At 45.2% G+C, this 15,159-nt stretch overlaps 1 protein-coding gene across 2 annotated transcripts in view; it reads left to right on the top strand.

Annotated features, from left to right (window-relative positions):
• Adpgk (ADP dependent glucokinase) overlaps window positions 1-13,612 on the top strand; it is a 29,566-nt gene extending 15,954 nt beyond the window's left edge. Inside the window, exons 4-7 of one of the 2 annotated variants that reach the window (XM_059268005.1) lie at window positions 7,356-7,476; window positions 10,432-10,628; window positions 11,185-11,283; window positions 12,120-13,612. In XM_059268005.1, coding sequence (XP_059123988.1) covers window positions 7,356-7,476; window positions 10,432-10,628; window positions 11,185-11,283; window positions 12,120-12,671 — 969 coding nt within the window. In that variant the 3' untranslated portion in view covers window positions 12,672-13,612. The remainder of the gene's footprint in view (window positions 1-7,355; window positions 7,477-10,431; window positions 10,629-11,184; window positions 11,284-12,119) is intronic. The other variant, XM_059268006.1, reaches the window with a different exon arrangement.
• Window positions 13,613-15,159: the final 1,547 nt, after the last annotated feature.

The following is a 15,159-nucleotide window of genomic DNA, read 5'->3' on the forward strand; positions in this document are numbered from 1 at the left end:
TCTTGCTTTCTACATAGGAAATGGGAGGCCTAGAGACATTCACACTAACACAGATGGGACTCAGATTCCATCTAAGAGCCCATGTTCTGATGAACATGTAATGGCTAAAAGCACAGGAACTCTGGAGTCAGGCCGAGGTAGGAGATTAACATGAGTGATAAGATAAATGGAGTGGGCTGTATTAGTGAGCCTGGATCCAAAGTGCTAAAACCTGGGAGCTGTCAGGTGTGGTGATTCCAAAGACAGAGGCAAGTAAGTAGAGGTATGTCTTCACGTCTTAAACCTTTTGATGTAAATGGACTTTTAAATGACCGTTATAGCCAGGTGTGGTGGTACACATCCGTAATCCCAGAAGAATCACAAGTTCTGGGCCAGGTTGGAGTACATAACAAAACTGCTTCAAAAAAAAATCTCCCAAATAAATAAATATTAATTATTTGCATGTGATATGTATAAAGTAAAATCTGAGTAGGTAGTGGGATAGATGTAAGGGGAGAAGCCAACATGGAAGCAGTTGCTGTTGTACTGTAAAACAAAGTTTGCATTAGAGCTTCCAAATGTATCTATCCCAAAGCAAAATGGTAAACAGACATAATGAGGAGGATTTCAGTATAATAGCAATAACCTCCACCTGGCCTCCCCTTCCACTCATTGCAGAAGAAAACTACTTACTCAGATGCTATTTCCTGAGGCCAGGGTTTGTTCTGTCCCTGGAGAAGCTGGCCTAGGGCCAGTCTGATTGGAAGACATTATAATAAACAGACCTGGCCTTGAGAGGAGAAAAGACATGGCACTTGCTCTGTCCTTACACCAGTCTAATAGTTTTATGATTTTCGTAATTAAGTCCCAAGAGGCTAAGTAGAGTGTCCAGGGTTACCTAAGCCAGAAAACAGCAGAGCTACAATTCAAATGCTACACTGTAGAGTGACTACCTTCCTATACTACTCTCTCAGGAATTCAGTTTGACCTGTCCAAATGCATCCCAATATGGACCAGGTATTACCTGAGAACTAGCAGAGATTAAGAGCTAGATTTTCCAGAGATAGCTGTTGGAGCTAACACATACATAGTTCTGACCATAGCCCAGGCACTGTTCAAAGTGTTACACACACACACACACACACACACACACACACACACACACACTCACTCATGTTATCCTCACAGTGCCTGTTAGGGAAGTCCTCCTTCTATTCTCCCCCTTGGAGACAGGAAAGTGAGGTACACAGAAGTCCAAACAGCTCATTGCCTAGTGTTCAGTAGACCTATGAGTTGAACCCAGTTAAGTCTAAGACCTGTGCTCTGTTTCTTAGAAGCAGACCTGGGGAGTCTAGAAAAGGCCAGGGTGGTGCAGCAGTGAAAGTGAAGTCAGGTGGCAGAAGAGGGGCAGTGCCTTTAAGAGAGGCGTGTGCATGCACAGATACAACCAAGGCTCTTAGCCACGGAGCCGTCTCTCCGTTTGTTTGTTTGTGAGAGGTAGTTTCTCTGTATCTCTGGCTGTTCTGGAACTTGAGTGGACCAGGCTGGCCTTGAACTCAGAGATCCACCTGCCTCTGCCTCCCAAGTGCTGGATTAGAGGCATGCGCCACCATGCCTGGCTTTCTTTCTTTCTTTCTTTCCTTTTTTTTTTTTTTTTTTTTTTAAATATGTTGCTGGGCCTTGTGCATGCTAAAGAAGCACCACCAAGCTACACCCCAGTCTCATTTTCCAATGTTAAAACACATTTGCATCCCTGGGATAAACTGTTTATGATACATTACTTTTTTTGTAAGTTCTTGGGTTGTGCTTAATAAATTTTTTTTCTTAGTATTTATTTCTTATGTACACAGTGTTTTGCCTGCATGTTTTGCCTGCATGCCAGAAGAAGGCACTAGATCTCATTATAGATGGTTGTAAGCCACCATGTGGTTGCTGGGAATTGAACTCAGGGCTTCTGGAAGAGCAGCCATGCTCTTAACCTCTAAGCCATCTCTCCAGCCCTCATTTACTAAAATTTTGATTAAAATGTTTATGTCAGTTTCCATGGGGAGATAGTGATTTGTGTTTTTCTTATAACGTCTGATTTTGCTATGAGAATAATAATGGCATTGTGTAGTAGAATGAGTTGAGATAATTTCCTCTGCCTCGAGTATTTTTTTTTTTATTCCATGGGGGGTAAGGTGCTGGGGGGTGCATGTATACTCCATGCCACGATTCACTTCTGGAGGTCAGAAGAAGAGTCCTCAGAGTTCGGTCTCTTCTTCCACCATAATGGGTTCTGGGGATCAAATTAGGCTCTCAGATGTGGCTACAAGGATCATTATTACTGCTGAGCCATTTTGCCTGCCCCACTTGAAAAGGGTTTCTATGAGTTTTGGTATTTATTATACCTTCCTAAATGTTTGTAGAATTCACCGTGCCCTGGGCCTAGGGTTTTCAACATGGGAAGGTTTCAGTATGGGAAATCTCTGATTTCTTAAGATGTGCCCTTTAATAACCCATTGGTGGACTAGAGGTATGTTGATTGGTTCCTGAATACTTGAGGGTTTTCTGCATGTCTTTCTCTCACTAATGTGAGTTTTAATCCCATTCTGTTGGCCTTCCTGGTGACAAACCCAGCAGGAAAAATCTTTCTCCATCCTGCTACTTATCGCTACTGTTGGGTAAGCTAGGTTTATTTTTTTTATATATATACAGGGTCCTTTAGTGAGTGGCCATTGGAAGAATGCAAAGGACTATGAAATGTTCTTTTCTGGGCTGTTCTGTCTGTCTCTAAGATCTTTGGAACAAGTAGAGATATCCATGCCCTCTGCCACTTCCTGTCTTGTTCTATTTCCTCTTCAACCAAGCTTTGAACATCATCTACTGTTGACTCTGGTAATGATGCTCAATTCTCAAAGCTGCACTGAGCCAGCCAGAGTCACCACTGCCTGTTCTCCAGCCTTTGCTCAGTTACTATGGTATATGTATCTCTTTCCACCCTATGCTTATAGCCTATTTGCATATACATAATTAATGTGTGTTTCTTGTAGATAGTGTATAGCGGGACTTGCTTATTTATCCAGGTCATAATCTCTACCTTTAGGTAGGTGTGGTGGTATGAAGGAAATGGCCTCCATAGGCTCATGTATGCAAATGCTTAGTCACCAGGAAGTGGAACTGTTTGGGAAGGATAAGGAGGTGTGGCCTTGTTGGAACAATTGTGGTCTTGTTGGAGAAAGTGTGTCACTGAGAGTTGGCTTTGAAGTTTCAAAAGCCCATCAGGCCCAGTCTCTCTGCCTGCTGCCTGCAGATCAGGATATAAAGCTCTCAGCTCTACATGCTCTAACACTATGCCTGTCTGTTTTCTGCCATGATGATGACGATGAACTAACTCTAAAACTGTAAGCAAGCCACCAGTTAAATACTTTAAAGAGTTGCCTTGGTCTTGGTGTCTCCTCGAAGCAGTGGAACAGTGACTAAGACAGTGAGGTATTAAATCATCTGCATTTAATGTTGATCTTCTTTGACTTGTTGGTTTTCATTTTTGGTTTTGATATTTCAGTGGTTGCTTTAAGGTTTATATTGAACAACCTTTTTTTTAAAATATGTATAGGTACTTTGCTTGTATGTATGTCTGTACGTCACATATGTGCAGTGCCTATGGAAGCCTTACATTGAAAATCTCTACCACATTATGTGAACCTTTCCCAGGGAAACGAACAAGTATCTTCACCCCAAATAGGGCTCCAACAGCAGACCAAAGTAAGGCATCCACTCAAATCTAACTTACAGAATCAGTGAGTTTCATTAGTCTTGCTTTTAAGGGTGTGGGTAAGGCATTATTTATAGGAACATGGAGCTGATACACCACACACACACACACACACACACACACACACACACACACACACACACACACCTTTCTCTCCTAGTAAACTGCCTCTTGGAGACAGAGAGAACAGAACCTTGTGTGTTTGCAGCCTAATGAGTCTCTCTAGCCTAAAAAAGGCTTTAATAGGCTTAATATTTGTATAGGTGATCACAGCTACTGAAAGTTCAAGAGGACAATGACAGTGTCATCCCTGGAAAACAGCATTTCACAATTTATTACAGCCCTGTGTTGTTAGAAACAATTAGGAAAAACAAAAACAAAAACAAAAAACAAAAAACAAACAATGACAGGTTCCTGGAAAGGAGCCAAAACAAGATCACCTTTAGAAGACCTTTATAGGAGATGGGCTGGAAGTAGAGAGCAGCCACCTTAGGAGAGATAGCTGTCATGCACAGCATGATGAGGGCAGGGGCCTGAAAGAGCCTTCAGATCTCTCCACAATGGGGATCTCTGACTTACAGCTTCTGAGGAGTGGCCAGAGTTCCAGACCCTGTGATTTAGTCCAACCTAGAAGCCAGGCACTAAGTAAGACCACAACCTTTCTTATAGTTGCAGGAGCCGGGGCTGGGCTTGCCTCTTCTGCTGAGACTTGAGTGTTCCATCAGTCTCAGGAGCAGCCTGGAGTTCTCTGTTCTCCAGAGTAACTACATCTTAAAGTGCACACCCATGCTCTAACACACATGTCCTGTAAGTTTAAAATGCTGAAATTTTCTTTCCCCTCTAATGCTAAGTTTTGTAGACTGCCAAAGGATTTTAAATACACTAGATTTTAGTAATTACTTCTTTTTTAAAAATAGGGGTTTTTTTTTTACATTTTATTTATTTATATTTTGTTTGTTTATTTGGAGATAGGGTCTCACTGTGTACCCCTGGCTGGTCTAGAACTCATTGTGTAGACCAGGCTTGTCTTGAACTCAAGAGATCCACCTGCCTCTGCCTCTGCCTCTGCCTCTGGAATGCTGAGATTAAAGTCATGTACCACCATGCCCAGTTTATACATTTTTTTTTAATATATTCATTTGTGTTTGTGTGTGGATGTGAATATGCTAAAGCATATATATGGATGCTTATGGAGGTCAGGGGACAAACTATGGAAGTCAGTTCTCTCCTCCCACCAGATAGGCCCCTGGATCAGACTCGGGTCATCAGGCTGGGTGGCAAATGCTTTTGTACCCACTGAGCCATCTCAGGATTTATTGTCACTGCCATACCTGTTTTATATGTGTTGTAAATCTTCCACTATGTTGTCTGTGACTTTAATCTTTATCTTTGAAGCAGCTAGGCCTCTAGAGTTAACATTTCCGTTTCTCTTTGTTCCTATTCTTGATCTGTGTTTCCACCTCCTCTTGTTGCTGTTCTGCCTGGAGGACTTCCTTTTATTAATAACATTTCCTTTGATGCGGGTCTGCTAGTGAATCATAAATTCTTTCAGATTTTGAACATCTGGAAGCCTTTTCATGGTAAGATATATTTCTAGGGCTCAACAGGTTCGTTCATGCTTCATACCGATCACTGTCCTTTACCTAACGTCCAAGTGCTTTGGGACCGTCATTTCCTATGTTGGACCTAGCTTTTGTTGTTGTAGGCATGTGGCTCTTACTATCTCAGAAGTAAAACTCCAGGTTAGAATTGGGGGAAGGAAATAAAGTGGCAGGACCAAGAATTTTCAAAACTGACAAGAGGCTCATGTCTATGTGGTAGAGACCAGGGAGGGAGATGCATTTTACCCCGAAGCCAAAGAGCTGTGTACAAAACACTATACAAATAAGGAGCTTGCTTGCCAATGAAGATGGCTTTGAAGTATGTGAGTAGGGGGCATCAATCTGAACCAAAATTAGGGATTTCTCCCCACCCCTACCCCCACCCAAATCCTTCATGTTTGAGTCTGTTAGCCTGGCCTTGAGGGGTGTGGCAGAAACTGCACTGGACTGTGCAGTTCAGCTGAGCTAGGAAGGGATTCTAGAGGTAACAGCCAGAGGGAGTCCAGGTTCAGTTGAAGAAAAAGAGCTTGGAAAAGTTGTAGCGCATACTCTCTAAGCTTGAAAGGCTGTGTGGTCACATAACAGTTAAGACTAGGGAGTGTGTGATCTCACAGGTTAAGTCACTGGTCATTGCAATCTGGTGAAAAGAAGTAGCCCTCTTTTCCTATACTGTGTAAAAATTCCAAACAAGTATTTATTATCTGGCAGCTTTGAGCAAACACTCCATGTCTATTTGCCTACACAGAATACAAAGGAGTTTTTAAAAGACTTTTAGGAGCCAGGCAGTGGTGGCGTGTGCCTTTAATCCCAGCACTCAGGAGGCAGAGGCAGGTGGATCTCTTGAGTTCAAGGCCAGCCTGGTCTTCAGAGTGAGTTCCAGGACAGCCAAGGCTACACAGAGAAACCCTGTCTTGAAAAAAAAAAATAAACAAACAAACAATTAGGAGCTTCATATAGTAATGCACTCTTGCCATAGATAGACAGACAGACAGACAGACTATTTGGGGCACTGGAGAGATGGCTCATCGGTTAAGAGCACTGGCTGTTCATCCAGAGGTCCTGAGTTCAATTCCCGGCAACCGCATGGTGGCTCACAACCATCCGTAATCAGGTCTGGTGCCCTCTTCTGGCATGCAGGCATACATGCAGACAGAACACTGTATATATAATAAATAAATAAATCTTTAAAAAAAAAAAAGACTCTTAGGAACTTCACACAGTAATCCACTCTTGCCATAAATAGATAGACAGACAATTAGGAGCTTTGCACAGTAATGTACTCTTGCCATAAATAGATAGACAGACAGACAGACTATTAGGAGCTTCGCACAGTAATGCACTCTTGCCATTCCAGTCACCCAGGAAGCTAAGGCAAGCAAAGGGTGAGTTTGAGGCCAGGCTGGGCTACATAGCTAACCTATAACATCTCAGAAAAAGAAAGAAACACACCCACCTCACCCCTGAGGATATAGGGTTTGTGTATAAACTGTGTTCAAACAGAAATTTACTTTCTCAAGTTTGGAGGCTCAAAGGTCCAAAATGAAGGTCTCATGAAGGTGTTAAGGGCCTTTTGCTGACTTGTGGATGGCCAGCTGTGTTCCAGTTTAGCCTTGGGTGGGGAGCGTACAGATCTTTTTCTCCTAGTTCCGTCTGACTAAGACATTATTTAATCTTCATTCTCATTAAGGTCTGTCTCCAACATCATCACATTGGTGTTAGGCCTTCAGTGTCTGGACTTGAGGAAGACACATTCATTCTGTAACTGAGTGTGAGCCACAGAAGTTGTATAGATACTGAATAACTAGGGCTTGTCAATTTCCAGTTTCTAGGTACATTATGGCCATACTCATAGAGTCTTAAGCCCTGGCAGTGAAGAATCCCTGAGGCTTTTGAAATTAAATTGGATTCTGACTGCTAAATGAATAGAATTGGCTCACACACACCTTGCTGGTTACTGTTTAGATTCTGCAGAACAGGAACTGATCTCCTGGAGACTGACTGATGTTGCTCATTATCTCTAGGTTCTTCTCTGTGGTCCAATTGGTCCAAAGCTGCATGAACTTCTTGATGACAATGTGTTTGTCCCGCCAGAGTCCCTGCAGGAAGTGGATGAGTTCCACCTCATTTTAGAATACCTGGCAGGTAAGGAAGGCAGGGGTGTGGGTGGCAGAGTACGTGAGTGCTGTTGGAAGGATGGAAGAGGACTGTGTAGTGCAGGGTGTGACTGTGCCGGAAGTCCTTGTCAATTAGCAGGCTCCTGTACCAGAGATTTCCAGCCCGTTGTCTAAGGAGCTGACATTAGCCATTGTCTCCATGGAGAACGCTAAGAGTATAACAGTATTGAAGTCAGTGCTCCCATCTGCAGACTGCACTGGTGTGTAGTGGAAAGAGGCTGCAGGAGAGATCTGTTGTGATTAAAAGTAAGAATGTGCTCAGCACATGCTTGTAATAAAGTTTTCCTTTATTAACAAGAGCTAAGAAAGGCAGCAAATGGACTCCAGCCCTTCCAGGCTGCTTGAGATTGGTGCCGGGCCTCTGGCAACTTTCATGGGAGCACTTCATTTGTTTTCCTGGAGACGAAATGTAGTGCTATTTCTGTTTCTTCCTGTTACATAATATTCCAGTGTTTATGAATCCAAAGTAACCCATTCCAGTGGATTTTATGTTACAAGAATGAAGGTCTGATTCCTCAACAGCTCTTCAACACCTGGACACAATTGATTGTGTATTTCCTGTTAGAGCTTTTCCTGTGCTCAAGAACTCTGTTTTCTGACAGGGCATCCGCACAGACTAATGGGTGTCCTAGAGCCTTACTTACTTCTCTTCAGTGAGTCACTTCCAAGTCAAACAGGAACTCTCATCAAGAGTAATTAACTGTCATGTGGGGTACAAAATATATACTTCTTGACAAGTACCCTTTCTCCAAGTATGCAGAAGGGATTGGTTGTTTCCAGTTCTCTCTGGTATATACTAGAAACAGCCAGGGACTTCGGAGGGCAGGTCTAAACTTAGAAGCAGAATGTTTTAGTAGGAAATCGACATTTAATCATACCCAAGCTTTGAGTTGCTGAGTTCAGTGTTCCTAAATGGGACATAGATGTGACTTTTTATCACTAAACATGGTGGTGAGCATGAACCTGGGAGTGGGTTTAAAGCCTTGTGAGCCGCTTCAGGACCACTGCTTGGAGGTTCTGGATAGCTGAGCTGTGGCCCTACATTTCTGTAGGCACCAGCCTGCCTGGACACTTTGCAGTTTGTGTCTCATGGTGACTTGGGAGTGGAGATTGTGTCAGGGCTCTGACTCTTGGTTAGGGAGCCCACTATGCTGTCTCGAAAGGAGTCACTGTCCTTGGCTTGATAAGCCTCCCATTTTTGTTCTTTCCAGTGCCTAGGGTTTTCTTCTTGGTCAGAACAGTGGCCTTCTGTTAACCTCATGTGAAGCTGCACCGCCATAGGTAGAGGCTGATGGCAGCAGCCCTTGGCAACCCTAACAGAAGCAGTTCCTGGCTTTTCTGTAGCCTAGACTGGTAAATTCCAAGAGCATCTATCAACTTTATTTTTTCTTCTTCTCTCTCCTACCAGAGCACCCGAGAAAAGCTCACTTTCAGGTTTGGTCTGGGAATCAAGTGGGTCACTGCAGAGGTTCCCCTAAGTTGATAAATTGAGAGGAGAGGTCGCCTGTAGAGATGAGTACAGAGTTTGGGAGGAAAGGAGCATTAGCTGCTATTACAGGCTAAGCTCCATCAGTCTCAGGCGACTCCATGAGTCCTGTGTCTTATGGAAAACAGTAGCGCTCTACATTCTCTCCTGGCTTGCCTTGAAGAAGCCTGTTTACTTTTGCCTGGTCATTCCCTGAAGAACTCATTTGCTTTTGAAATCTATGTGGCTCTTTTTTTTCCCTTAGGCTAAAAGGGATGGTACTTCTTAGCAGTGTCCTATGGAGAATATGTTGTTTTTACCATAGTGCAGTTTTGATTGCAGAAGTACTGGATTTTTTTTTCTTCTTTTTTTTTTGTCCTCATGGTCATTTAGGTCATCTGTCTGCTTTCTGATTCCCTTGTTCTTTGCTAACTCATCTTTGTGGCTGTGCGGCAGATGCGTTGTGAGGCAGTGGGGATATGGTGAGGGAAGCACAGGCCTGCCCTCAGCTCAGTGGCCGTAGATGGATACCTGAGCAGGTCAGTACAGAACTGTGCCAGGTCCTACAACAGGGCCCATTAGTGACCCTGCCAAGGAAGGAACCATATCTTCATGGGGGTAGGGCAGGGAAGGATGCATTTAGGGAAGAAGTAGCACTTTAACTTGCCACTGAACAGTCACTACTCTGAAGAAACTCTGCATAGAAATGGCTGGAACAGCTAGATAGTCTTAGACCACAAGCTCAGAAACCTCCAGGGGGCACCAGGAAGCGGTGCAGTCAGCTAGGCTCTGGCTTTCAGCCTATTTAGCTCCCAACTCAGTGAAAAGTGCTCAGGGTGTGGCCCTTGGGAGGGCAGCCTGGCCTGTCTGTTGGGTGTGCGCTGGTGTGCTGTGTATGCTGGTATGTTCTGTGTGCTCGGATGGGGCAGTCATGTGCTCTGTAGTTGTGACCTGTGCTTGAGTTCTGTGTGCTCGGATGGGGCAGTCATGTGCTCTGTAGTTGTGGCCTGTGCTTGAGTTCTGTGTGCTCGGATGGGGCAGTCATGTGCTCTGTAGTTGTGACCTGTGCTTGAGTTCTGTGTGCTCGGATGGGGCAGTCATGTGCTCTGTAGTTGTGGCCTGTGCTTGAGTTCTGTGTGCTCGGATGGGCAGTCATGTGCTCTGTAGTTGTGACCTGTGCTTGAGTTCAGCAGAGCTATCTTGGAGCTGAAGGGGAGCTGGTGACCTTTAAAGGCACAGGGCTCATCCTGTTTCTGTTTCTTTATTAGATTTGGATTTAGGTTTTGATTTGATTTTATTTTTTTAAATCTACTGCAGTCCTGTCCTGGATGCAGCACTCTGCCGACCTTACACGGCTATAAGGGTCTGCTCAGAGCCAAGGCTCCTGCAAGTGCCCTGCAGCTGGGAGACTGAAAGCCTCTTCCTTTTCTTCCCATTGTGTTGACTGGGATTTTCTAGGGGAGGAGTGGGGCCCGTTTAAAGCTCCCCATGCCAACCGGTTCATCTTCTCTCACGACCTCTCCAACGGGGCCATGAATATGCTGGAGGTGTTTGTGTCTAGCCTGGAGGAGTTCCAACCTGACCTGGTGGTCCTCTCTGGATTGCACATGATGGAGGGACAAAGCAAGGAGCTCCAGAGGAAGAGACTCTTGGAGGTAATAGCTCTGTTACAGACTCACAGGGCTCAGCTGGTGTTTTCTTTCAGGCTCCTGCCACTGAACCTCTAGCTGATGCTGCCTTGTCTTAGGCTCTGCCCTGTCAAGGTAGTAGCAGGAGTAAGGCAATTGAAGACATCTTGCTGAGCCTCTCCATCCTGTGCTTAACTGAGTGTGGCTGCAAGCTGCAGGGTTTGTAGCTATGTCCTGTGTTTTCTGTACCATCTCACTTCACACCAGCTATGCTGTGCTTCATGCAGGTTTGTATACATTGGGGCCAACTGCTCAGTTTAGGTCCCAGGAATAGGAGCCAACATGAGCATACGGGTGTAGTTCTGTGTCCTCTGATTCTATAGCCCTGGTTTCTGCCTGCAGAGTAGAGTTTTTCTATTGGGAAAAGCAGCTATTGTCCACAGAGGAGGCGGGGCCCACGCTACTTATAGTTCATGAGAATGCAACGGGTATTTTGAGTCCATCTGGTCTGCTCAGGGCCAAATCTTGCCTTCTTCCCCCTGCCTGACTTCTGTCCTAATGGCACCACTTGTCCTCTCTACAGGTTGTGACCTCCATCTCTGACATCCCCACTGGTATTCCAATTCACCTAGAGCTGGCCAGTATGACCAACAGGGAGCTCATGAGCAGCATTGTGCATCAGGTAACCACATGGGCCATTCACAGGCTGCCTCTGGCCCTGGGGCCTCAAAAGGAAGTTCCTTTCTCCCATGATACCAGATGTTTGGGCTCTGACAAGAGTTACTAACTGACATGTGGGTGTTGTGTCAAGTGTTGGGGTTTTGTTTTGCAAATTTCAGAGGCAAAACTGAAAGCCCAACTCAGCTTCTTTCAGTTAAACACAAACTTCAGGTGAACCTGACTCCCTAGTGCTAGATATCTTAGGTCACCTCCCTTTAGATAGCAGGGATGATTTGGATAAGTCCCAGTGAGCCAGGCCTAAACACGGGCTTTTCACACCTGGGCTGGCATGTCAGCTTGGCTACTCATTAGTTTTATGAGCTTAGATAATATATGAACCTACACCCAGGTGTACTGTGAAAAGATATGGTGTGAGAGCTCCTTCAGCCAGCTTTTCTGCTTCCTCCCTGGTACCTGCCCTCAGGAATCTCATCAGTTTCATTTGTAGCTCCAGTGTTACTTTATGGATGGGTAAGAAAAGATGGAAGTATATGGGCAGGATGCCTGCAGAAACCCATGAGCCCTCAGAGGCGAAGGCACAAGGAAGAGCCTCCACAGTATGTGTTCTGCCTTTTTCACAGTGACACATAACAAGACTAGGTCTGGAGGGTGTTGAGGCAACTCCACAGTTTCCCAAGTGGTCATGAAGATGGAAACAGAGATTTAATTATATTTCCGAGATAGGGGCCATGGTGAGAAGAAAGATGATACCTGCCTGACGTTTAGTCATTGGCTGTGTCCTAATACAGGAGGAGCTAGGTTGTAGCCACCAAAAAGACCTGTCATTATTTTTGTTAGCAGGTCTTTCCCGCAGTGACTTCTCTTGGGCTGAATGAACAGGAGCTGCTGTTTCTCAGCCAGTCAGCATCTGGACCTCATGCTTCTCTCTCCTCCTGGGACGGTGTTCCTGATGTGGGCATGGTCAGTGACATTCTCTTCTGGATCTTGAAAGAACATGGGAGGAGTAAAAGCAGATCCTCAGATCTCACCAGGATCCATTTCCACACGCTGGTCTACCACATCCTGGCAACCGTGGATGGACACTGGGCCAACCAGCTTGCAGCTGTAGCTGCGGGAGCGCGTGTGGCTGGGACACAAGCCTGTGCCACTGAAACCATAGATGCCAGCCGAGTATCTCTCAGGGCACCTCAAGAGTTTATGACATCCCATTCGGAGTCAGGCTCCAGAATTGTATTAAACCCAAATAAGCCAGTGGTGGAGTGGCACAGGGAGGGAATAACCTTCCACTTCACACCCGTGTTGGTGTGTAAAGACCCCATTCGAACTGTGGGCCTTGGTGACGCCATTTCAGCTGAAGGCCTCTTCTATTCAGAAGCACACCCTGATTAGGAAGGCTGTAGGCAGTTTGTGTGAGGAATGAAAACCACCCATCATAAGAATTCCAGGAAGAATATAGCTTGGAAGATAGACTGTGGGTGTCACAGCAGTTCCTAGATCTAATTGGAAGACAGCCAAAGAAATCACAGCAGATTAAACTGTACAGATGCATTCCAGCCTATTGGCAATTACATAAAAACACTTCAGGTTTAATTGAAACTTAGTTATGTACTAATGAGACTGGATTTTTGTTATTTTATGTTGTGTTACAAAGGTCAAAACCTCCATTCCTGAGTCCCCAGCTGATGTACCACCAGCTGTTACACGACACTTAACTCTGCTCGTCCAGCCAGAGAGCACTTCTCTCCTTGCCCACTAGAGAAGGGCTGTCCCTCCCCACAAGCCTGACTGCTCATAAAGCCTGGAGAAGGCAGTCGTGACAGCTTACGCTCCTGGGCAGAATCAAGTAGTCCACTCAGTGTTACAGTGACAATATTTGATGTGCATACCTTCTCAGCTCCTGCTCTCAGACATAGGTCAGAGCCACAAGAAAGGACAAAACAGTCCCGTGCTTTATGGTCGCAGACTGGAGATGCTTGGTGAGCCCTGAGCCTCCTGACCACTCTCAACTTGCTTGGAAGGACCATGCCTTCCTGCCCCAGCTCCACAGACTCGGGCTGGCTGGGCTCAGCCTCATCCCTCAGCCCTGGAAGAGCTCTCTGCAGCAGAACCCTGGTACTCGTTCCTCCTGAGCCTTGAAGAGATCTGCTTTACAACTGGAATGTGCTTCTGTGTAGAACACATGTTTTGTGTTTGCTTTGACTCCGCCATTAAAGAGTTTGATCTCATAAGAGCCCCAAGATCATGAATAAATGTGTCATGTTGTATAGTTTTTAATAAATCAAGATTTCTGTGTGCTTTTAAAAATATTAAAAGAATTTACACTTCAGGGATCCTAAGTCTAATCGATTTTATTCTCACCTCACTCTGGACGGATCAGTGACCTGCATGTCACTTGGCTGCGAAGATGTTTCCTTGTTCCCTGCCATTGGGTTAGGCAGTTCCCAGGCTGAGCCCTAGCAGTGGGCCTGTCAGGCTTACAGTCTCAGAAGCTACTGCTGTGGAGCAACCTTGAAGCTCTTGGAAGGAAGCATAGCATGTCAAAGAGCCAAAAGCTTTCCAGTCCAAAGTACAAGGTGTGTGTGTGGAGCCGGAAGCAGGTCTGCCCAGGACAGGCCATGCATGTCAGCCCCTGCAGCTAGCTGCTCCCAGAATTGCAAACCTCCCCTTTCCGCTATAGGTAAGAGGGTAAGTCTCATTCTTCTTTTAGAGAAAACTGAAGCCTACCCAATTATGAATCTTGATATTGGTGGCTGCTGCCTAATCCTCTGCCTCCAAGGAAGCTTAGTCAATATTAGTTTTCTGGGAGACAGAAACAAGCAGCTCTTTGGGTTTGAAGCCAGCCTGGCCTACAGTTAGACCCTGTCTCAAAAAAAAACAAAAACAAAAACAAAACACCTAAGTGCTGAGATTACAGGTGTGCATACCAGGGCTTCAGCCTATTAGGAAAGCTGAACTGAGAAGAGATAACTTCCTTAAAGCCAAGACTTTGTAAACTCTCATGTGTTTTTTTCCTTAGTCTCCAAGTTATTTGTTCAGCTTCTGCCCTGAGTATAGTCTCAAACACCTCTCTGGGTGTTGCTGGTAATGCCAGTAAAGACCATAGTGAGAAGTGTAGTGAGCGCCTACCCAGGCCAGTGGCCTTCATGTTTGCTTCCCTTTGAAAATGAGCAGGGCCACCTTTGGCACCAAGCTCGACCCCTCTGTGTTTGTCAACAGGTGAGCCTTGGGCATTAACAGCTGCTAGATCCAGGAGGCTGGAGAGTGAGTACTGCAGTCCTGAGGACCTAGTTCAAATTCTAGCGCCTACATTGTCAAACACACAAAATAAGTTTGTTTGTTTGTCTAAAGCTGATAGGTCAATTTTGTGACGAGAGTAAAATGTACCAGAATGTATGTTAGAAGTTATTAACTTGATTGTTGTATAGAATGAATGCACAGACTTACAGTGCATACACCTGTCTACACCTGCCTTTCTGTGAAGGAGGCTAAGCCATAAAAGTAAGACTGTTGCCTGCGACAAGTGTACAGAGGTCGGTAGAACTGAACAGGTGGGGCTGTGCTCCTCAGCCCTAGGCTGTGGATGGCATTTGACTCGGGTTTCCACACGGGGTTTATAAGGAGACAAAGGGTTTGTACACCCCTAGCCAGTAACAGGCTATCCGGAAACTGTACACTCCCTGTTGCACTCACTTGAAACGGATTTAACCTGGGAAAAGCTTCGGCCTGCAGTACCACTAGGAGTGTAAGATGGCAGCCAAAAGCAGGGAACCCTTATCCCGTCAGTCTGCATTTTATTCTCCTACTGAGGGGCCTGAGGCAGGGGTAAACATCAGTCAGCATGATCCAAATTCATGAAGGGGATTTGAGTTGGCGTTGT

Source organism: Peromyscus eremicus, chromosome 7 (genome assembly GCF_949786415.1).
Source record: "Peromyscus eremicus chromosome 7, PerEre_H2_v1, whole genome shotgun sequence".
In the NCBI taxonomy this organism is placed as follows: Eukaryota; Metazoa; Chordata; class Mammalia; order Rodentia; family Cricetidae; genus Peromyscus; species Peromyscus eremicus.